Genomic DNA, 22652 nt, shown 5'->3' on the forward strand with positions numbered 1-22652 from the left:
GGCAGACCTGGATGCAGCCATGGGCACTGCAGGCTAGCCAGGGAACGGATCAGCTGAGGGAAGAGCTCTAACTCCACCTCTCAAACAAATCAATCCTAAAAGAAAAAACAAAAGACCACAAAAGTGCCCAGTGTCACATGACCATGGCGTTACCCACACGTGCCAGAGATCAGCTCAGCCAATGCTCGACTCCGGCTTTTACCTCGCAATCAGAAGGGCCAGGACAGAACCCGCATGTGCCATCCAAGCCACAAGGAGATGCCCACTTACCCGCCGTGTCCCCGATTCTGCATCCCTTCCAGCAAAGCCTCCATGACCAAATCCCCTTTGTTTTGGCAACTGGAAAAAAAGGGGAAAAAAGTCATGAACAATTCATGAGAAAATTCATTCCGTTAAAGTTCTAACCATTCCAATTCACAACTTGAGAGCGTAAACCAAAGCATTAAAAATAGCAATGAAGAAATGAAAGGCAGCGATTCAATTATGAACTGTAGACACTAAGGACTTCACTGGCAACGAGGGCCAACTGCACGTCCGACTGAAGGAACACCCCCTTCTCTGCACGCCTGCTGGACTCCCACACAAGGCCCGAGTCCTGATCAAGGCTGGAGAATCCTAGCAGCATCACCCACACAGCTTCCTTACAAAGGAAAGGACGGATCTGGGGTTCACACAGGCCAGAGGAAAAGCTGTAACACTGAGGCTGAGCTCAGCCTACCACAGAGGATGCTACTGCCCCAGAGAGACAGGCCCAGGAGGCACCCCTCTGCCCTGGAAGCCACCAGGAACCTTCCTCTCTGCACCACACAGCTCCTGGTCCTTAGCAAGGCGCTACAGCAGGCACACTGCCCTGGTCCTTAACAGGGCGCTGCAGCAGGCACACTGCCCTGGTCCTTAACAGGGCTCTGCAGCAGGCACAGTGCCCTGGTCCTTAACAGGGCTCTGCAGCAGGCACACTGCCCTGGTCCTTAGTAGGGCGCTGCACGAGGCACACTGCCCTGGTCCTTAGCAGGGCGCTGCAGCAGGCACACTGCCCTGGTCCTTAGCAGGGCACTGCAGCAGGCACACTGCCCTGGAACAGCCTTTTCCACAAGTCCTGCTTCTAGTCTACCTTGCCCTCAGGGCAGCAATCAGCCCAGCTGGTGGCTGAACATACCCCCATCCAGACCCCTTCCCCATGTGAGCTGCTCATAGCTGGACAACACAGCAGGCTGGAGAAGGGGAGGAAGCCCAAGTGTCATGAAAAGGACAGAAGGCAGATGTGAGGGAAGGACCCTAAAATTCCAAGTTCCCAAGTGGCATAAGCCGTTTCCCCTTCCTCTTCAGAACGGACACCAACCTCAGGCCACTCCAGAAAAAGTGCTCCTTACCCTAGGATGGCAAAGGCTTGACTGAACACAGCTGCTACCCGGAAGCTCTGTCTCATTTAAACATTCGACTGCTTTGGGAAGTAGATTCCTTTACTCAGCACACAGGCCACTGTATAAACTAACACAACATAGCCTTTTTACTAATAGGCCAGCATGGGACAGAAGAAAATCAGGCAAAAATGCTGCCTCTGATGGTCCTTGTGGTGACACCTGAATGCCCCAGGTGCTGATCCAGCTGAGGATCAACTACCATGCAGAGACAGCCTCCACGGTATGCCAGGGTTACGCAGAGGGATCCCAGGAAAGAATCCCACGAGCTTCCCCAATTTCCTTCAAACAGCACCACAGAGCATAACAGAATCCCTTGTCTCGGTCCATTCCAGAACTGGAAAGAACTGCAGAACTCACCCCATTCCGACTCATGACACAGTCAGAGCTCACACACAACACGGTCAGAGCTCACACCAGACTCACGACACGGTCAGAGCTCACATCGTCCGCGCACACGACAGTAAGTGTCCCCAGGCAGCAGCATCGGCCCAAGCGGGCGCAAAGTGCTGCAGGACAGTGTGCTGGCAGTCGCTCAGAGCCACTTCTCCAGGTCATGCATATCATAAGCATTAATGTATCAATGATAGATAACACCTCAACGGATTTTCAGGATGATACCCAATAATTAACAATCTTTACAACACAAATTAAGTCACTTAATGCTCCACTTCCACGTCTGTACACATCGCCCAGTTCAATCTTCACAACACCCAAGAAAGCACAGGAAAGGGGCTTGCAGAGCTGAACAACCTGACCACGGGATGCTGAGCAGCGCTGAGGCCAAGGCAAGGCAGAGGGACTCAAACCACAACTCGTGTGCAGCCTCTTGCTTCACCACACTCCACGCTCCAGCACCAGCAGGTATGTACAAGAGACACAGCCGCACTGCACCGTGACGCTCCACGGCCACCAGGCGGCAGCACCACCAACAGCAAACAATCAGAAATGGACACCAAGAACCAGATTCTTGCTTGAGCAAGCTGCGGTGCGGGGAGGGACCAGCAGCACCCTCCGTGGAGAACAATCCCACGGCTGTGCAGCTCCCTCCCGCCCGCCTGGGCAGCCACCAAACCCACCACCAGCTTGCACTTTTCGGAGTAAAGAGCACAGCGGACAGCACTGATTTCTCTCTTCAGCCAACCTGACCTGAACTCCGACCTTCTGCACTGCCTGTGGCGGGTGGTAAGCCAGGAACAGTCCACTTTCTTTGTAATGATAAATCCCATTTGATAATCTCACGCTCCTTGCCACACATGGTTAAATGGAAATGTGGCGCTCTGCATTTAGTGTCATCTTACTTATTCCTGCAGTTACACCAAGACATCAACAGACCACGCCCATGGGCCCCTGCACCCTGAAGGGAGACCCAGGGAGGCCCAGCTGTGGCAGGTGCAGCCATCCGGGGAATGGACAAGTAGAAGTCCCTGCCTGTGTAGCTCTTTCAAGCAGATAAATAAATCTTTTTTTAAAAAATATATATATATGCATATTTCTCTTAATCCTTTCTTAAAGATTTATTTTTATTATTTTTTTATTGGAAAGGCGGATATACAGAGAGGAGAGACAGAGAGGAAGATCTTCCGTCCGATGATTCACTCCCCAAGTGAGCACAACAGCCGATGCTATGCCGATCCGAAGCCAGGAGCCTCTTCTGGGTCTCCCACACGGGTGCAGGGTCCCAAAGCTTTGGGCCGTCCTCGACTGCTTTCCCGGGCCACAGGCAGGGAGCTGCAAGGGAAGCGGGGCTGCTTCCCTTGCACGCCCATATGGGATCCCAGGCGTGCAAGGCGAGGAGCTTAACCACTTGCGCCACCGCACCGGGCCCAAGATAAATAAATCTTAAAAGAAAAAACTAAGGAGCAAGAAAAACACTTTTTCACTCTCATGGGGGAGAAAAGAGACATGCAGATGCTGGAGGCAGATCTTCAAAATGGAATATGCTGGAATTTAATAACCAGAACAGACGCCGGCACTATGGCTCCATGGCGAAATCATCGTTCTGTAAACACTGGGATCCCATATGGGCGCCGGTTTGTGTCCCAGCAGCCCCGCTTCCCATCCAGCTCCCTGCCTGTGGCCTGGGAAAGCAGTCGAGGATGACCCAAAGCTTGGGACCCTGCACCCGCCCCAGGCACCCAGAAGAAGCTCCTGGCTTTAGACCAGCTCTGCTCTCAGGGGAGATCAGCAGACCAGTTCTCCAAATAAAAATGAAGTAGTATTAAAAAACAAAAAACGAAAACAAACAAAAACCCACTTTCAAATTATGACTCAAGATCCAGGAAGGACTACAAATCATGAACACAAGAAAGAAAACATGGAAAGAAAACACCAAGAGCAAAATAAACAGAAAAGCAAAAGGCTCATTTGAAAGCCTAATAGCAATGCGTTAATTACTTAGAAGCGTCTATTAAAACTTATGAAAAAATCACCCAAAGAAAAATGAGCACCTCACTATAGAAATGCAAACTTCCTTCACCATAAAAACCGGTGTGTCCACTGTGGCCACTGCGGAGCCCCGGAACGGCTCCAAACACCATCTCCGACCAAAGGGACAAGGCTCTCTGGAGGCCAGAACTATTAAAACCATTGGCCGGCTCAAATGCAGTTAAGAGCCAACTTAAGAAATAATGGTTACAATAGGCCCAGACAGTTAAAATAGACACAAGCCTGTTCAGCTCATGATGATAACTTTTGAAAAAGGCAGAAACCCTCATGGTTACCTTCGGAGGTTGCTAGGCCACGAACTCATTACTGTATTCTGAAAATAGAGGGAAAGAATTAAGCATTTTTTGGACTGTCCTGTATAAACTCAATTTTGGGGTAGTCAAACGGCTAATGAGGGGAAGTTCTTTTTCCATACAAGATCCCCAGCTAATACTGAAGGAATGGTGAGATTAGAAAGACCACCACTTTGTAACCTCCTAATTGCAATAACGGCTACCCGGGATCTGCCCCTTGAGACAGGCTTCTGGGGCACTTGACCGTGAAAGCAACCTTGTGGCCACAGCTGTCACAGCACAGAACTTCCTGCTAATGCAATAGGAAATGCTACAATGTTCAAACTGCAACCACAGGACAGCTTGTAGCTGCTAACCACCTCCTAACGCGGCTATTGCTTTTAAGGAGCATAAACAGCTTCGGGCGGCTGTGCAGTGTCACCTGGCTTTGTGCAAGCACACAACGCCATGCACACACAGAATTGGTAAGCAATAAAGAGGTGTCTTGGGTGAGATTTCAAGGTCTAACAACCAAACACAGCACTAGACCTCTGTGTGAGGTCACGAGGCAGCTGAGCGTCCGGAGCCCCAAGGGCTGCTTGGCAACCTTGACTTCTAAGGGCAAGCCGAGGGTCCTGCAGCCTTGTTCACCCTGTGGGCAGCGGGGATCGACAACCTGGCTCTTGGGGCAGGAAGGGAGGGGTGGCATAAAGATTAGAAGTGCAAGGCCTCACCCTGGCGTGAGCTGCATCTCAAGGCCAGAGACAGAGCGGACCGCACAGATGACAGCAGGCCGGTACAACCGACTGAAGCCATTCCTGCCATCAACCTGGACTGGGGCGTAGGTGGTGTTGGGGAGGGGGCCTAACCAGGGCACCGTCCTCCAAGACCACCAAGCTAGCCCAGGATAACGGGGGTCTCGGGCGTTGCTCCGGGGGCGTCTGGGAGGAATTACGTCTCCCCCATGGGATCACAGGGTTCTGGGGACACTGGGCGTTTCCAGCAGGCGTGGCGCGCCGCCACCGTCCGCCGGCATCAGCCCTCTCTGCCCTTTCAAAGACCTCCTAGGGCCTTCCAGAACGTTCGCGGCCCAGGTGTGACTGCCGCCCCACCGCCCCGACCCGGCGCCTTTGCTTCTCCCTCAAGGGGAACCGCGGCGGCCGCTCCCCGACCTCCCGCCGGCCTGCGGGGACGGGGCTGACCTCCGAAGCGGGCCGCCCGCCGCAGCGGACCGGGCCGGGGCCTCCTCCGCGGGGCCACATGGCGCGGGCGGCGCGGAGCCGGGCCTGCGGGGCCGGGCCTGCGGGCTGCGGGGCTGCTGCGGACGGCGGTGCCGGGCCCTGCGGCGGCCGCGCGGAGGGCGGCACCAGGTCGGCCAGGGCCTCCGGACACGCCCGCCCCGGGCCGGCCCCGACGCGGCAGCGGTTACACGGCCGCGAGCGCGTCCCCGACGGCCTTCCCGGCGTTACCTGGGGCCGGGCGCGCGCACGCCGCCTGACGTCCGCTCACGGGCTCCCCCTCCACGAGCACGGATGGGCCCGCCCACATCCGGGGATCCCGGGGAGCGCGACGCCGCCGAGGGAGGGCCGGCTGCGGGTAAGGGAGTCGTGCGTCTGTCGCCCCGGTTCGGACGCAGTGCGGTCCGGTTCGCTCGGTGCCGTCGCTCGTCGGCCTGCGCGTGGCGGCCGAGGCAGATACTGATGCCTCACGTCGCCCTCGGCGTCGTTTCTTGACGCGCACGGGGCGGAGGGTGGGAAGGGACTGACGTGGCGCTCGCAGGCGTCCCCCTCTGCGCTCCGAACTTGGTATCTTCTCGTCTCGGGGCGGAAGTCGCGGAGCGGTGCGGCTTCGTGCATCCGGTAGATGGTGGCCTGCGAGGGTCGTTCTTAGCCTTAGCTAGGGCTGTGAGTTAGCTGAGAAAACAAAGTGAAGGAAAACTAGACCTTGGCAGGTGCTTGCGGGGGCTGAGTGGCCGTGGCCCGTGCAGTGCCCGTCTTGAAGGTTCCCCGCTCTTCTCGCCCGTGAGGGAGAGGCAAAGGCATTGCACCGTGGAAATGGGGTTATTGACCTAGAAGAGCTTACACGCCTGCGCCGAGTTGAGAATTGGTGTTAGTGATGGCGAAAGGGGCGTTTAAGTGCAGATGGTGTGGAATCCCCCGTGAAAGAGCTGCGTGGGCTCGCCTCACGCGCACCAAGCCGGGCCCCGAACCCCTGGCATGGTGGAAGGCGCCCTGGGTTGATTCTGCTCAGTTCCCAGACCGCTCCAGGCATGAAGGATGTTGGGCCATTGGGAGGGAAGCCCCAGCCCGCAGGTGCCCCATGGCGGCCGGGCCCCGGGGACGCCCTACTGGCTCAGTGGGCTCGGGTGGGTCGGTTGGGGCTGGGTTCCTCTGAATGCTCCCGGTCTTGTTGACTGTGGAGGCCGGCGTTGAATTCTGAGATCTGGGCGTGTGCCGGGGCAGCCCAAAGCCACGGGTCAGCCTGTAGTAAGGGGTCGACTTGGGATCGGCGAAGCAGGATCCGAAAGGGCCAGCTAAGGGGAAGAAACGCGGGCCCGATGCGGTCTAGGCCCGGGCGGACAGAGAGGGGCTTCACAGAAGCGGAGCGTGTGACGGGATTGGAGGACTCCTTGGTACCCGATGTCCACGCCACAGTCCGAGGCGGTCCTGTCTGAGCATCGGGTGGCAGAGCTGACCCCGCCTGAGCTGAGAGGGTGCAGTTGGCGCGGAAGCAAGCATTTGAAGACAGAAACTCAACTGAAGACTTTATTTGAAACAAACAAAACTGGAATCTGCGTGGGCCTGAGAAAATGGGCAACTGAGATGGGATCCCAGGCCACCGAGAGGGGTCTGCCTGTAGAGGCGGAGCGGGAGGGAGGGGCACCTTGTGTGTGTGTTTCCTGAGGAGGCCCAAGTTCACTCCCTAAGTGGCCGCAATGGTCAGAGCTGAGCCGATCCGAAGCCTGGAGCCTCTTCCAGGTCTCCCTCAGCCGGGAGGAGCTGGATGGGCCATCGGTCCCGTGGGATCCAGGCCTCAGGGACGGACCCCTGGGCAGCAGAGAGCACAGTGGGGTCATGCCAGTGACGACGAAGTGGGGCCTCGACATGCAAAGGGAACCCCAGCCAGCCAGGCCTCTGCATTCGGTTGAAGTTATTCAACACCAGGCCTGGTAAGGGGCCGGGTCAGCGTCTTGGCACTGGGCCAGGCGGTGAAGAGACTGGTGGGGTGGGGGACCTGGGAGGCCCCGTGCTGGGTCACCTCCATGTTCTCCCCATGGAGCCCGGCTCTGCGGGCTGGGCTGCGGTCCTGGTTTCTAGGCTCGAGGCTCTGGCCTGCCCCTGGTCACAGCCCCGTTCAGTGTCCCCCGAATCTACCTGTCTCAGCGCTAGAGCGCGAGCCTGGGGATGGGCTGCCTGGGCCCCATGGGCGGGAGGGTGGGCGCATGGCTGAGGGGCTCACCTACACGCTTCTCCCTGCCGGCCTGTGGCCATCCAGCAAACGCTAGTGCATTTGTCAGCTCACCAGGTGGGAGCTGGGAGGCACTGTGGGCCTCCTTTGAAGTAGTTTGTCACCTGATCACTACTGGACCAGCCTGCCCCACCTTCCCAGAGCCTCGGGGACTGGGATACCGAAGGCCTCGCCACCTTCGCTCCTCACACCCCAGGAGTAACCTCTGTGACGCGCAGGTCTGACAGCAGCAGCGCTGCACGACGATGGACAGCGAAGTGCAGCGAGACGGAAGGATCCTGGACTTGATCGACGACGCCTGGCGGGAGGACAAGCTGCCGTACGAGGATGTCACCATACCCCTGGTGAGTGACAGCCAGAACGGGGCAGGGGGTGTCCCGGGACGCCGCCCCTGGAAGGCAGAGAAACCCAGGCGGCGGCGTTGTCCAGCTTGGGAAACCTGGCAGCTTCTCAGCCCTGCTTGGTGTTTGCTGAGCAGTGTGAGAGAGCAGGCATGGCCGGCATGGCTGGGGTCTCACCAGGGCTTGGAATGCCAACCTGGGGAGCCAGGTCCCACCCGACATACCATAGCCGGCAGTCGACCAGATGGTGAAAGCCCATAAGCCAGGGGAGGGAGCTGTATCTGTGGCTTCCTCAGCTGGACCTTGGCAGGTGCTGGCGGCTGTGGACACACACTGGGTGCCCTGGGGCATAGTCGCAGGGTGCCCGGTTCTTCCTCTGCAGCGGCTGGGACAGTAGGCTCCAGGGCTGCCTTTTCTATCTCCATCTTTAACAGACTCTTAAGAAGCCCTGTGTGACAAAGTGACCGGGAGGTTTTGAGTATGTAGCTGTCTGTCAGTGATGTATTTCAGAGGCCTGACAAGGCACAAGGACAAGCAGGGCTTGGGGACCGTTTGTGTTTAAAACATGAGAAGAGCGACATATAAAGTTAGAGGTTGTTGGCCTGTTGCTGCCAATTTCAGAAACAGAAAACAGCTCACTCCCATTTTGATTTAGTATAGGACGCTATTGTGATGGCTCAGTTAGCTAATCCTCTGCCCGCAAGCACTGACACCCCCTATGGGCACTAGTTGGGGTCCTGGCTACTGCGCTTCCCATCCAGCTCCCTGCTTATGGCCTGGGAAAGCAGTGAGGATAGGCCAGATCTTGCAACCCTGCAGCGCACGGAGGAGACTCCTGGCTCCTGGCTTTGGGTCAACTTCACCAGGTGAGTGCAGACGTGTGGGGAGTGAACCAGCAGATGGAAAATCTTTGTCTCTCCTTCGCTCTATAAATGTGCTTTTCCAACAAGAGTAATAATGGAAGCACTGCTTATTGAAGACCAGTTCAGTGCCTTGACTAAGGTTGAAGACACACTTTATCTGTAACCCTTCAAGCCACCCAGTAAGAGAAGGGGTGCTCGTGGAGGGACCGGGGGAGAGGCAGTGTCCCTGCTGCCCGGCAGCTGGCAGCCTGATTCTGCCGTCTTGTAATTCCAAGACAGCTTACGTGTCAGTCAGCTTTGCTGCGTAGCAGATCCCTTGGGACCGTGGGGCCTTAGAACAGCACCTGTCATTGCATGCGTGTGTGGCTCACCTGGAAGTTCTGGGCTGGCAGGGTGTGCTCAGCTGGCCCCGCTAGGCCTGCTTGCGTTAAGCAGTTGACCAACGGCCTGGCTGCAGCCCGGGGTCACAGGGTCGTGGCCTCTGCTGACCCAACAGGCCAGCCCTGACCTCTCAGTCTCGGGCATTCAGGGTGTCCTTGTGGCGCTGTGGCCGGCAGCTGGCCCACATGCTCCCAGCTGCTCTGTGCTGGCCAGTCATTCACCTCTCACTCCCTAGCTTTGAGCAGGAGCAGCTGCAGATGGCTGCAGCCAACCCCAGACTGTGCCTCAGTGGGCTTTTGTTCTTTCACATTTAGTCTTACTTTATTTGAAAGAGACAGAGCTTGCATCTGCTGATTCACTCCCCAAGTGTCCACAGCCGGCAGGAATCTGGAATTCAGAGCACATCTCCCACGGGGCCAGCAGGGCCCAAGTACCTGGCCCACCAGCGGCTGCCGTGAGCAGGAAGCGGATTGGAGGCAGGGAACCGAGCCTCCGCGGGGCACCTGCACGGGATTCGGGCGTCCCGAGCTGGGTGCCCACCACTGCACCAGAGGTCTCGATTGTTTTTGTGCTTTGCGGGCACCATAATGTGCCAGGCACTCCACCCGAGGGAAGGGATGAGGCCAAGCTACCTTCCTCTGCATGAAACAGTTCATTCCCGAGGAACTTCTGCGTTTATTGTCACCTATAAGTAATTCTTAGGACCAGTTTGTTTTTTGTTTTTTATTTAAAGCTTCTGTTACTGCTTTATGATAATAGCTCTTTCCCAATCTGTGTACTTGAATCTTGAGCTTATATTTATACAGCAAGATGTATGTGCTCCAAATGCGTTTATACAATCTGAAGTGCGATTCTATTTGTACACTAATGTTTCATTGAACATAATCAGAAAACATACCCGTATGTTTATTGCAAATTGGAAACCAGTAGGAAATCACAAGTAAATTTGGTCATTGCAACACAACAGGTGACTGTCAGTGAACTCTGGCACAGAAGAGAGATTTTGTGCTAACAGCTTAAGTTTACATGTAAGCAAGTAATCCCGGATTCAACACTGTGTGGCCCAGAAAATGCTGCTGCTGCTGCTGCTCTCCACTAGAGGGGGGTCTTGCACATCTTAAGTTCTTCCACTCTGCCCTGCACACACACCTCGTGATTCTAATTTTGGCCTACTGGATGCAGAACAGCTTAAGGAGACCTCTAAAGATTTATTTATTTTTATTAGAAAGATTTCAGAAAGGAGGAGAGAGAGAGGAAGATCTTACATCTGCTGGTTCACTCCCCAAGTGGCTGCAACAGCCAGAGCTGAGCCGATCAGGAGCCAGGAGCCAGGAACCAGGAGCCTCTTCCGGGTCTCCCACGCGGGTGCAGGGACCCAAGGCTTTGGGCCGTCCTCAACTGCTTTCCCAGGCCACAGGCAGGGTGCTGGATGGGAAGTGGAGTGCCAGGATTAGAACTGGTACCCATATGGGATTCTGGAGTATGCAAGGCAGGGACTTTAGCCCCTGGGCTACCATGCCAGGCCCCCTTTTTTTATGAGATTTATTTATTTCTATATGTGAAGGGCAGAGCAGACGGAGAAAGAGGTCTTCCATCTGCTGATCCACTGCCTGAGTGCCCACAACAGCCAGGTCAAAGCCAGAGGAAGTCAAAAACTCCGTCCTGGTCTGCCGAGCGAGGCAGGAGCCCAGCTGTTTGGACCGTCACCTGCGGGCTCCCAGATGCAGTGACAGGAAGCCAGAGCGGGGGTGGGGTTCAGTCTGGCCAGTCTTGTATCGGATGCTGGAGTCCCAAACTCAACTTCCTGTGCCACGGCGTCTGACCCTGAATACACTTCATGTGCCTAAGAAGCATGCCAGCAAAGCTGGTATTTTAAAGGGCATTTTCTAAGAAAGAAAAAAAAGTTTAGTGTTGGTTCCTTATGGTGTTCCTAGGCAGATAGGGGCCAGGGGGCCTGGCGTGTTGCTGGGCTCAGCGTCATTTCATCCTGTGAGGTGGCCACAGGGGACAGATGCCTGAGACCTTTAAATGCTCTGCCCAGGTCACCCAGCAAAGGGTATAGTGGCAGGCATGGTTGGTGTCCAAATATCTGTGTCCTCTGCCCTTCCGCCACAGTGCCTGGCGCTGTGCCCACAGGGCTCCCAGAGGGGCTGGGCCGTGCACGCATCTGCGAGGGTCCTCACGTCTGACACCTGCTTTAGGATACACAGAACAGCTGCCTCTGCCTTGGCCCTTGTGGCTTTTCATTCAGCATGCTCTTCAGGGTTGAGAAGTCAGCGCCCGGGCAGGCATTGGGCCTGGCAGGTGGGCGTTGCCATTCTGGGTGCCTGCATCTCTTACTGGAGTGCCTGCCTCGAGGCTCAGCTGTGCTCCCTGGGAAGGCAGAGGGGAGGGACTGGGGAGCTGGACCCTGGCTGGATGCCTTGCGCGGCCAGGCCCCTTTCTTGTTCGAGTATTTGGGGCGTGACCAGCGGACGGGCTCGCCCTCTGCCTCCTCCCTGCCCTGCTCCCCAACCCCGCCTGTCAGATTGAATGACACTTCCATTGGCTTTCTGAAAGAACCTGAGCGCAGAAGGTCTGAGCGCCCTGCCTGCCCACTGTGCCTTTGCAGAATGAGCTTCCTGAGCCCGAGCAGGACAACGGCGGCACCACCGAGTCCGTCAGAGAGCAGGAGATGAAGTGGACGGACCTGGCCTTGCAGTACCTGCACGAGAACGTCCCCCCTGTCGGAAACTGACGCTCCGCACGCCACCCTCTCTCCCCCTGCCGGCTTTTTGTTTTTTTAAACAATACATGCATGCTAAGCATTTTCTCTCCGTTTCCTCATTCCAATCCGTGCTGCGTCAGCACTCCGAAACCTGCACGGCCTTGGCTTGCGCAGTGAAGCGCAGAGCTCACCAGGACATGTGAACCGTCTCAGGAATGCAGGATAGTCATCTCGGGCCTAAAGCTTTATTGCGCTCGCCTGTGCTTGAATGCAATTGGTTAAACCTTGACCTCTTTACTCTAACATTTCCCAGGCACTTACTGTGCTTGATCTTAGCAAACACAGAAAGCAAGGCAGGAGGAAGCTGGGCTGGCACGATGGCTCAGTGGCTAAATGCTCACTTTTCAAGTGCTGGGATCCCATGTGGGTGCTGGTTCATGTCCCGGCAGCCCCACTTCCCATCCAGCTCCTGCCTGTGGCCTGGGAAAGCAGAGGATGGCCCCAAGCCTCGGGACCCTGCAGCCACAGGCAACACCCGGAAGAAGCTCCTGGCTCCCGACTCAGCTCCGGCCACTGCAGCCCTGGGGAGTGAACCTGCAGATGAAAGATCCTCTCTCTCCCTCACTCTGTAAATCTGACTTTCCAGTAAAGGTCAGTAAGCAAAGGTGGCCAGTCGTGAGGACAGCTGCCAGCTTCCCCACTTGGAGCACCGAGGACACGGGGCCTTCAGCTGCTGCGGCCACACCCATCCACTCACTGGGTGCCTCACTGCAGCACTGCCACACCAGCTCCAGACCCGTCTCCTGCCCCGTGGCCTCCTTTGGTGCTGCTGGTTCGAGCCCGGCACCAGCCTCAGCTGACGATGGCTTGTCTGCATCTCTCAGCACTTGCGGATGCCACCAGAGCACCATGGAATCAGTTTAGTTCAGCTTGTGTTGCAGAACCCATACAAAGCACAGCCGCGTGTATTCACCTCTTGGCGTTGTCTCTGCGCGGCCCCTCCTCCCCACCCTTTCTCTTTCCCAGAAGTTCAACACGAATGAGATTTTAAGGTTTCAAGCAGAGTCACGTACCAGCAGAGACGGAAGGAAGAGCGGAGCTGGCCTGAAGCCAGGGGCCTGGAGCTTCTCCCAGGGCCTCCGTGCAGGGCCCCTAACATCCTCCACTGCTCTCCCAGGCCACGAGCTGGATGGGAAGTGGAGCAGCTGGGACTCAAACTCACGCCCTTATGGGATGCTGGTGCCAAGGCTGTGGTCCTCCCTAGAAGTCACTGATCCCCACAGTAGAGCCCCAAGGCACCAGTGCCTTATGAAACCAAAGAAAGTAGAGAAAGGAATTGGGATGTTTAGGGAAGAAAATGTATGCCAAGAGCAAGCAGAGCTTTTCCAGAGGAGTGCACGTCGCTAGAGGCGCCTGCTCGTCTCGGTCTCGCTGTGCCGTGGGGTGTCGGAGGCATTCAGCTCCGGGACATACAAGAGCTTTTCCCACCCCGTCCTGAAAAGGGAAGAAAATGCTGTCCAAACACCCAGGGCCTTCTGAATGTCGGCCTACTTTCTATCATTGAGACAAAGAACTGAAATAACTTTTATTAGAAATCAGAGAGTCATCAAACAAACAAGCAAACAAATAAAAAAAATCCTCAACCTGTTAGAAAGCTTGTCACTTTGCTGCCGTGAGAAACGTGGTCACTGATGGACCCCAAACGGGATGGTTTCGTGTTCATGCAATGTAGGCCCCACAGGGGGCGCTCTGCTGCTGCTAGAAGGTTCGGCTCCCAGGCTGCTCTGTCTTAGGACTCTGTGAAATGAAACCCTGAGTAAATGGGATCTTTTGGTTGAAACTGAGTCTGCACGGCTAGTCGTCCAGAGGCCTGGGTAGAGGGTTCTGTGAGGAAAGCACAGCCTGCGGGTTCTAGCCTGCTGAGCGCTGTCACCTCTGCTTGTAGGGGGCAGTCCAGGGAGGTGAGGGCACCTGACAACTTGGACCATGGAAGAGCATGTGCAAAATTAGGAAAGTTGCCCACCTGCGACCTCCCCAACCCATCCACGGCTCGGGGCTCTTCCTGCTCACTGCTTTCTGGGCCTTGTGGAAGTCATTGCGACACCGGGCATATTCCTAGAGCAGCCCCCCAGGCCTGTTTCTGGCAGAGCCCGTGTGTGGGTTGGCCCTGCTCTCCGTTGCCCAGCCGCTGAGTTCCCTGGGAAGCGGCAGCCCGGGTGGGCTCTGGAGTGGCCGTCATAGCCTTTACCTGGCCCAGCTTCCCAGCTGTGCCTCCCGTGCAGTGGTACTCAGTGGCCCTGTACTCACTCGGCCTGCATTGGCTACGAGCACCCCTGTGGCTGCGGCCTTAAAGCCCCGGATTGTCTTTTTTATTTATTGTTTTTAGCATGGGGCTTGCCCCGGGGCCCCTGTAAAGGATGGGGCTGGCCCTTGAGGGGCAGGGTTCCTCACTACACGGAGACCTCTCCAACTCAGTAAATGCCCTCTTCAGGAGAGAGGGTTCAGGGCCCTGTGAGCATTGGGTGACAGAAAAGCAGTCAGGCATGGCAGCAGGCGCCATGCTGGGGCAGAAGCTTCCAGGCTTGCTGTGTGTCCTGATGGTGGGGGTCCGCCCGCAAAGCTCCGCTGCAGTTACTGGCACTCCCATGGACCCCTCTCATTTTTGCCTCTTGCAAGCTAACCTCCCTCACCGTGTGTTATAGAAAAGCCCAGTGGGTTTGTTCCTCAGCTTATTATAGAAGTAAAACGCTGGGAATCTGTTGTAGACAGAAAAGTGGATTTGCGAAGGGACCAGGTGAGCAGGGCAGGGAGCGGGAAGGGGGAGGCCAGGAGGTGGGGCGCCTCTCGAAAGAGGAGGGAGAGAGACACCAAAGGTTCCAGGAAGGGTCTTGGGATTTTAAGCATTCCCTGACCCCTCCTTGTTGAGATGAGATGTTCCACGTTGGTGGTCTCCTAACCAGTTAGGAGATGGGTGGGTAATGCTGGTGCTGCCACCTGAAGGTATGGCCAAGACCTCAGCATGGTGTCACGGAGTCAAGGGCAGGCCTGGATGGTGTCACGGAGTCAAGGGTAGGCCTGGATGGTGTCACGGAGTCAAGGGCAGGCCTGGATGGTGTCACGGAGTCAAGGGCAGGCCTGGATGGTGTCATGGAGTCAAGGGCAGGCCTGGATGGTGTCATGGAGTCAAGGGCAGGCCTGGATGGTGTCATGGAGTCAAGGGCAGGCCTGGATGGTGTCACGGAGTCAAGGGCAGGCCTGGATGGTGTCACGGAGTCGAGGGGAGAAGCAGAAAGTACAGCAAGGCAGGTTCCAAAGACAGAGGATGGAGGGCCAGGTCACCTAATCCCAGCACTTGTCCTTGGCTGAGTTTCCCCAGGCTCTCGGCTGACTGGCTGTCAAGCCCTCAGCCCCCGGCCCAGCTAAACAGCTGTCCCAGGACAGGGCCTCTGCCGGAGAGAAGGCACGCAAAGCCACGTCACTGACATGCGTTCTATTGCCGATAGTTCATCCATTCTGCTCGCTGGGTAGAGGGCTGCTGTCTGGGGCTTTTGCTTTTAGTTCATTCAATTAGGTTGAACCATGTGAAAAAGGTGGTTTTGTAGGTCAGACATAGCCTGCTCACAGAGTCAGCACACACACGCTCACACTGCACAAGAACTGGGCTGGCTAGGAAGTTGGGACGGGAGCATAGGTCAAGAGGGGAGGATTTGAAAGCAGCCCCGTGGTTGGAGAGAAGTGAGGGAAGCTGGTGCAGCCGCCCCTCCCAGCTGCTCCCTGCCTTGCCCATTGGGCCAGTTTATCACATTGCCCCAAGCACACAGGTGTTTTCCTGCACCCATGCCTTGCTCTTGCCCCCTGTCCCTTGGCATTGCTGCCCGTACTTCTTCCCCTCTGTCTCCTATGGGGAGCTCCTCCCAGCTCCCCACCAAGGAGCTCACAGCACGGTGTCCTCCCCAGCTGCCAAGCAAGGTGGCAGTCGGCCGTGGCCTCTGCTGGGCGCAGTTGTGTTCAGTCTCATGGACTGAGAGCTCGCTCGGCCTCCCCCAGCTCAGCCTGCTTGGAGAGGGCCTTCCGTGGCCTCATCACGACCACTCCTGCCTTCCAAGCCCCTGCTCTCAGGCTGGGTGCAGGCCAGGAGATCCCTGACCCTCCCCGCTTCACCTCTTCCCAGCCTTAAACGAGAGAAGTCTTTATTTTGGAGTAAAACTATGTGCATAGATTTTTTTTTTTTTTTTTTTTGGTAATATACGTTTCCATGAACTTCCTTCTAGTGTTAAAAGCAGAGATGTTGCTAACAGTAATCTTTCCTTTTACTGGTTCATTTTCTGAATGCCTACAACAGCTGGGGCTGGGCCAGCAGCGGGGGATCCCAGTACAGGTCTCCCCTGGAGCAGCAACCATGTGAGTCATCGCCTGCCACCTTGCAGAGTACCTTGGCAGGATGCTGGTGGGAAGCCAGGCCCGGACTCAAACCCCAGCACTCCAGCAGCTGCTCGGTTCCTGGGCAGCATCTCAGTCACTGGGCCCAGAGCTTGCCCCTCCATGAACTCTTCCAAAAATCCCTCATTTAAAAGTGGAAATAAAAACACATACATGCACATCCTCGGACACGCACGTCCTTTATCTGCACAGATGTGGGAGCGAAGCCTGCGGCCTGCGCAGCTGTAGCTAGGACAGGGCAGTGTCAGTGGCCTCTCTGCTGCCTCCATCCCAACATCTACCAGCAAGCAGAGGCCACAGTGTGCCCTGTCTCGGGCAGACAACACTAGGACAAGGCCTCCCCCATTCCTGCAGACATGCGGGGGCCCAGGGCCAAAGGCACCCAGGTGTGTTCAAACTCTCGCTGGCACCAGTGCAGACAGAGGGTGCCTCCGGCTGCCACTCTGGGGGCCCCTCAAAAGGCTGGGTGGCTACCGGTAGGAAGAGGAGTCGGGAGCACCCTGGGCCCTGCAGCTGGGGTCCTGCAGAGTGCCTGCACTGGCCTGGCAGCCCGGCACCCCTCCGCTCTCCACCTGGTGTTGATTTTTGAGATAGCAGTGCGGGAAGAATGGGAAGGCAGGAGCTGGAATTTTAATGAGAACCATCTGGAGTGTTTTGTGGAGGGTGTAGTGTTCAGTATGAGAAAGCAGTTCCTGCGCTCCAGCGAGGGGGAAGAGAGACGGAGGGAATCGTTCCATTGTGTGTGAGCAGAGCCACCTGGAGCTCCCCAGCTTGTCCCGGGCCTGGGGACCCGGAGCCACGAGGGGAGGAACGCTGTCCTCTGCCAGGCAGTCTTTGAGGGATGGGTTGTGGTGGGCCCAGGGCCAGTGCCTGGAATCTGGGTAACTATGGAAACGGGCCACGGGTGACAACAAACACAGGATGGAATTTCGGCATTTGCAGCCAGGCCAAAGAGGAATGGGAAAGTTTGGGAAGAGATTTTTTGGGGGGTGGGGAACCCAGGGAATGAGGGAGAGCCAGGGAATGAGAGAGATTCCTTGGAGGCAAGAAGAGCCTCCACTCTGGAAGAAGCACACACGAAGCCAGATTCCCTGGAAGTCTCCATCCTCACTCTGGAGTTCTTGTTTTTTCCCAATTATTGATACCCCTGTGCATTCCACTGAGGATTCTCAGGGTTCCATAGCTCCCGCTGGAGGGGCTCCCAGCACAGTAGGACCCCTGTGCTTGGACCAGCAGGCGACAGGCTACAGATGCAGGGAGGATGGTGAAGATGGCCACTGTCCACTGGCAGGGGAGGGCAGGGCAGCCTCTCTGCCCACTGCCACCCTACAGACGCAGACGGGAAACTCAGAGCACCCACAGGCCCCAAATAGGGGCCGTCTGCCACACCTCCTTGCACCTGTGGCCTATGAGCTTTGCTCTGGGAGAACAAGGATGCTGGGAATAATCATGGCAGCCAGCGTTACACAGAGCAGGAGCAAAGCACCCAACCCTGCTGGCTATGCCAGTGTCAGTTCTCACACCATGTGACTGCAGAAGTGGAGTGCTCCCACTTGGAGGACACGGCCTGGACTAAATATGACAGGATTTACATGTTGGAAGGAAGGAATTTATCCACAAGGATGGTAGGCAGGAAAGATAATGGAAAGAAGCCACAGGCTTTCCAAGTTTCTTCTCCGAGCCTTCAGTGAACAGAATAGCTGGCTGGCTGTTGAGATGACAGGTCAGGGCCTGAGACCCAAAGAGCCATAAAGACCACCTTGCTCTGTGTGTGGGGAAACTGAGGCAGAAGTGGTGCTGGCTACTGGCATCGGGCGCTGGCTTGACCATGGGCCACAGGAGTCCAGAAACAAGGCCAAGGGGCTGACAGAATGGTTTGAAGGCAGGTGCAGGGTTAGCAGCTTAGAATGAGAGCAGCAAGTGTTACATGGAGCAGGGTCATTCAGCCTGGAATCGGAAGGGGAAAAAAACCTGCGTAATGCTTTGGGCCCGAGGTCAGCGTGGAGCCAAACCCACCCTTGCGAGCATCCCTAGTGACCAGCAGGGGTTGGGGAACAGCCTCTGCTCACAGAGGACACACTCAGCAGTGTGAAGAATCCAGCGACAGCAGGGTTGTAAATCCTCAGCAGTTGCATAACTTTATAGCACTTTCAAGAAATCAGCATGAAACTTCACTAGCAAAACCAGCCAACAGGAAATAAAGAAGCACAGGAATTTCGGCAAGTGCAGAGGGTTTTTTCTTTGTTTTTTAAATGGAAGAAAGAGAGCGAGACTTTAAGGAAGTGTTGACCACATGAAGATAGGGTTTCAGTGCAAGGATTTGGAGACAGCGAGAGCCCAGGCCCTCCCAGGCTGCGAAGAGTAAGACAGAGCCACCCCCCCCCCCGGCCCCCCAAAACAGAACTCCATTCCCTGGGCAGTAACACACCTCACCCACGCACACTCGGCCGCGCAGCTGCACAGCTCCGAAACAGGAAGATCGCTCTAGGCTGGGCTCTCCAGGAGGAGCCGCTTTTCCTAGTCTTCATAGAAACTCACAGAAGTGACTCTCAGCTTACGAGCAATACCAACTTCAGATACTGTCAAAACCCCGCGGAAGTCGAGACACCACTGCTGGGGTGGGCATTTAGCCTAGTGGTTAGGTCCATTCCCAGCGCTGGCTCCTGGCCCACGTGACTGTGCATCTGCCACCTGCAGGGGAGGCTTGGATTGGGCCCCTGGGTCCAGGCTTGGGCCTCACCCTGCCCTGGCTGTTTTGGGCATTTGTGGAGTGAACCAACAGATAGAAGATCTCTTTCTCTCCCTCCCCCCAACCCTGCATCTCAAAAAAAAAAAAAACCCTGTTGCCGGTGCCCAAGTGCATGACTCATGAATACACCCCATAAATGACTCCCTGACCATGCCTAAAATATGTGGCTGCACAAGAGGCCCAAGAGGAGTCATGTAAGTGTGTAGTAGCTGCGTGGGAAAGTGTGCGTGGGCGGGAAGGCAGGAGTGGATAGGCGGTCCCTGTAAGGAGCTGGAGGAGCGAGCAAGCGCTCTGCCCGTGCATCGCTAAAGCCGCGCCTGCCAGGGCTGCAGAGAGGGCAGGAGGCGACGGACTTCCGCTCAGTCCTGGAGCGTGTGCGAGAGGGATGACGGCTGTCCAAGGAAGGGCCCAGTGCCAGGTGCACGCCAGGCCCTTCCAGGACAAGCTCGTCGCAGCCCACGATAGGGGCGGATGAGCGCTCGGTGAGCAGAGACCGCAGCTGTGGAAGTGAGGCGCACCTGCAGCTCTCGGTCCCCTCGCGCCTGTGCCCACGGCTCAGTTCCCGCTTCCACGAGAAGCAACAGCAGGAAGCCTGGGGCTGTTGCTCTCATGGTCCGTGTGGTCCGGAGTGGAAGACCGTCACGTCTGCTTTTCCCCAAAACGCTCCTGTGAGGCTGGGCTTGCAGCAATATTTCTGATGAACCCGATGACACAGGGCCGGGTGAGAGTCTCTTGGTATCAGCTCCAGATCCCAGCACAGCAACCCGAGCCGAGGGAGTGGGTGCAGTGTGGTACCCTTACGTCATCCCGGCTTTGGCAGCAAGCGATCGAGTTCAACTCAAGGAAACCCAGTCAGTCCTCACAGGGACTTTTAATTTCATGACGGCAACGCGGAGGCCGAGGAAACACACGCTCCCCCAGGCTGTCAGCCATCTTGGATGGAGAGTCACGTATCCTCTCTGTTTACTCAGAAAAAGGTTATCTTTTCTCTCTGGTTGTGGGCAGGCAAATGGCCCAATCAGAGCCCATGCAAGCCTAGCTGGGAAAGTGAAACAGAAGCAGGCCCACATCCCCTTCCCTGAACACACTCACACACACACACGCCCTTGGATGGGGTAACGGTGTAGGCAAGCTGCTGGCAGCCACTTTGGCACCATGCAGTCTGCACATGTCTGAGAATGACCCAGCAGTTCAGAGGAGAGCGGAATCAAGCAAGACGCAGCATAGGGCTTCATGTGGATGTCATCCCAAAGCCACATATGTCCAGGGACTCATCAGTTCTCTGAACTAGTAAATTTCCTATTTGACCAGGCTTCCTGCCACCTGCAATTCTGAGAATTTATTTGTATGCCTGAATTGTTATACATTTATGGGCCCAGTGTGGTAGCCTAGCAGCTAAAGTCCTGGCCTTACACGCACCTGGATCCTATATGGGTGCTGGTTCTAAGCCCAGTGGCATGCCCACTTCCATCCAGCTCCCTGTTTGTGGCCTGGGAAATCAGTAGAGGCTAGCCCAAAGCCTTGGGACCCTGCACCCATGTGGGAGGCCTGGAAGAGGTTCCTGGCTCCTGGCTTCAAATTGTCTCAGCTCCTGCTGTTGTGAACACTTGGGGAGTAAACCAGCAGAGGGAAGATCTTTCTGTTTCTCCTCTGTAAATCTGCCTTTCCAATAAAAATAAACAAATGTAAAAAAAAAAAATTTAAGAAGCTAAGTCAAGAGAGAGATGGAAAGATTTGCCCATGGACCTGGCAGATCGTGTCAGAGCCCAGAGGTCCTACCACCTGGATGCCACACCCTGGCCTCCCCAGGCAGCCAACGCTGCTCAGAGACCTGGTTCCCATGGAAACGGCTCCTCTCTCAACACACTCCAGTCCCTTGCAACTCACCCTGCTGGTTCCAGACTATTACACTTCAGAGTCCATTTTTCACATTGATAAATGACACTATTATTACAGTCCAAGAACGAGCTGTCACATCAGGCTGAAGGAATTTGTACTAGAAATTTACACTTCCATATGATCCCTGGATTAACCTTCACCATAAATAGAAATTCCCTCCTGTCCTGGTGCCTGCCAGCCGCACTCGGCGCAAGCGTTTTCTGAAAGACGGCACAAAGCACGCCCGAGCACGGTGTAGACCCAAGCCAGCAGCTCGTGAAGACAGCTTGGAAAGTGCGGCGAGCTCAAATAGCTACAGAGGGCGTGAGCCCGACACGCTCGGCCGAGGGGAAAAACGCTGCTGGGTGACTCAGAACGCGGCTCTCGTGGTGACAGACCCTGATGGCAAAAACTCATTGGCAATACTTGGGTAAAGCATGTTTCATCGAATGTGCAGGAAGAGCTCAGAACACGCCCTACTGTACGGGAGTGAGCCGGTGTCTGTCATCCTGAGTCCTGTCTGCAGTCTGCTCAGGGTGGAATGACACAGCCTCGGGGTTACACTGCTCCTCGGGGAGGAGGGGTGCCCTGCCCTGTCTGCCCCCCGCCTTCTGGCCCACACCCTTCCTCCCCTCCAGGGCCCCCTGCTAGGGCATGTCACCCACATCCTGAGCTGGCACCTCAGTCAGGCCCAAAGTCAGCCACAGTGGCAGTGTCTTCCTCACCTCCACATCCCCACCCTACAGTTACCCCCTCCCCATGCGTCCTATGAGCCATGGCCCTGGGCACAGACGCCAGAGGAGAAGGCCCCAATTTCTGAGGCTGGCTGCCATGCCCTCATTAGCTAATGGTTACAAGGCAAAGAACAATCTTGATGGACAAAAATAATGAGCCCCAAATTACAGAATGTAATCCGGAAGGAATGTGGATTGTGTCCTCCAGTTAGCTTCCCAAAGTGCCCAGCAGGGGCCCTGGAGGCCGTGCTGGGGCCAGGCCTTGGGGGCACCCAGCTGGCCGTGCTGGGCAAAGGGCTGGCTTCACTGGCACAGTGTCTTCACCTGGAAGGTGGCAGACTGCCGTGGGATGAGCTCTGCCGCCCTTCTCAGATGGCAAGCAGTGCTTCACCAACACTCGGAGGACCCAAATGATGATGGTATGTCCTTATAGCCAGTCCTGGGTTTCCCAGGGGAACAATGAGAAAGCGCTCACCACATCAGGTGACATTAACATCAAAGATAACAGAAAATTAAGCATAGGTTATGATTCAAGCACTGCAGAATGAAATCATCGCCATAGAGAGAAAACGACCACTAGGAACACAGCATTCATTAGCAGTGTTTCTTATAAGTGGTTACTTTGTATTAGTAGGAGCATCTAAACTTGCATTTGTTGCTTTAATTTGTATTATTCAGAGTGCTTAGGTGATATTTATTGTTTTTATTTAATTTGTTTTTAAAAAGATTTATCTTTTTCTTGGAAAGGAAAATTTACAGAGAGAAGGAGAGAAAGATCTTCGATCCACTGGTTCACTCCCCAAGTGAGCTGAGCTGAGCCAAAACCAGGAGCCAGGAGCTTCTTTCGGGTCTCCCATATGGGTGCAGGGGCCCAAGGCGTTAGGCCATTTTTGAGTGCTTTCCCAGGCCACAGGCAGGGAGCTGGATCAACAGTGGATAGCCAGGACACGAAA

The 22652-nt window shown here is 55.8% G+C and overlaps 2 protein-coding genes across 6 annotated transcripts in view; one reads left to right on the forward strand and one right to left on the reverse strand.

Moving 5' to 3' along the window:
- The window catches only part of CEP63 (centrosomal protein 63), a 37762-nt gene extending 31927 nt beyond the window's left edge, over positions 1-5835 (reverse strand). The window contains exons 1-2 of one of the 4 annotated variants that reach the window (XM_041004664.1): positions 5608-5835; positions 271-339 (exon numbers count right to left, since the gene is read on the reverse strand). In XM_041004664.1, the coding sequence (XP_040860598.1) occupies positions 271-314 (44 nt within the window). In that variant the 5' untranslated portion in view covers positions 315-339; positions 5608-5835. Of the gene's footprint in view, positions 1-270; positions 340-4141; positions 4335-5607 lie in introns of those variants that run through there. The other 3 variants (XM_041004655.1, XM_041004673.1, XM_041004682.1) reach the window with 3 other exon arrangements.
- Positions 5648-11998, forward strand: ANAPC13 (anaphase promoting complex subunit 13). Of its 2 annotated transcripts, none has more exons than XM_040962739.1 (3): positions 5648-5734; positions 7825-7950; positions 11803-11998. In XM_040962739.1, the coding sequence occupies exons 2-3, from the start codon at positions 7852-7854 to the stop codon at positions 11926-11928; spliced, it is 225 nt and encodes a 74-aa protein (XP_040818673.1). In that variant the 5' UTR covers positions 5648-5734; positions 7825-7851; the 3' UTR covers positions 11929-11998. The 2 variants fall into 2 exon arrangements, with proteins under 2 accessions (XP_040818673.1, XP_040818682.1); XM_040962748.1 differs by lacking the exon at positions 5648-5734 and adding an exon at positions 5982-6089.
- The last annotated feature ends 10654 nt before the right edge of the window (positions 11999-22652 follow it).

The sequence above is a fragment of the Ochotona curzoniae genome, unplaced genomic scaffold (genome assembly GCF_017591425.1).
Source record: "Ochotona curzoniae isolate NIBS_2020 unplaced genomic scaffold, NIBS_Ocur_1.0 contig_1302, whole genome shotgun sequence".
In the NCBI taxonomy this organism is placed as follows: domain Eukaryota; kingdom Metazoa; phylum Chordata; class Mammalia; order Lagomorpha; family Ochotonidae; genus Ochotona; species Ochotona curzoniae.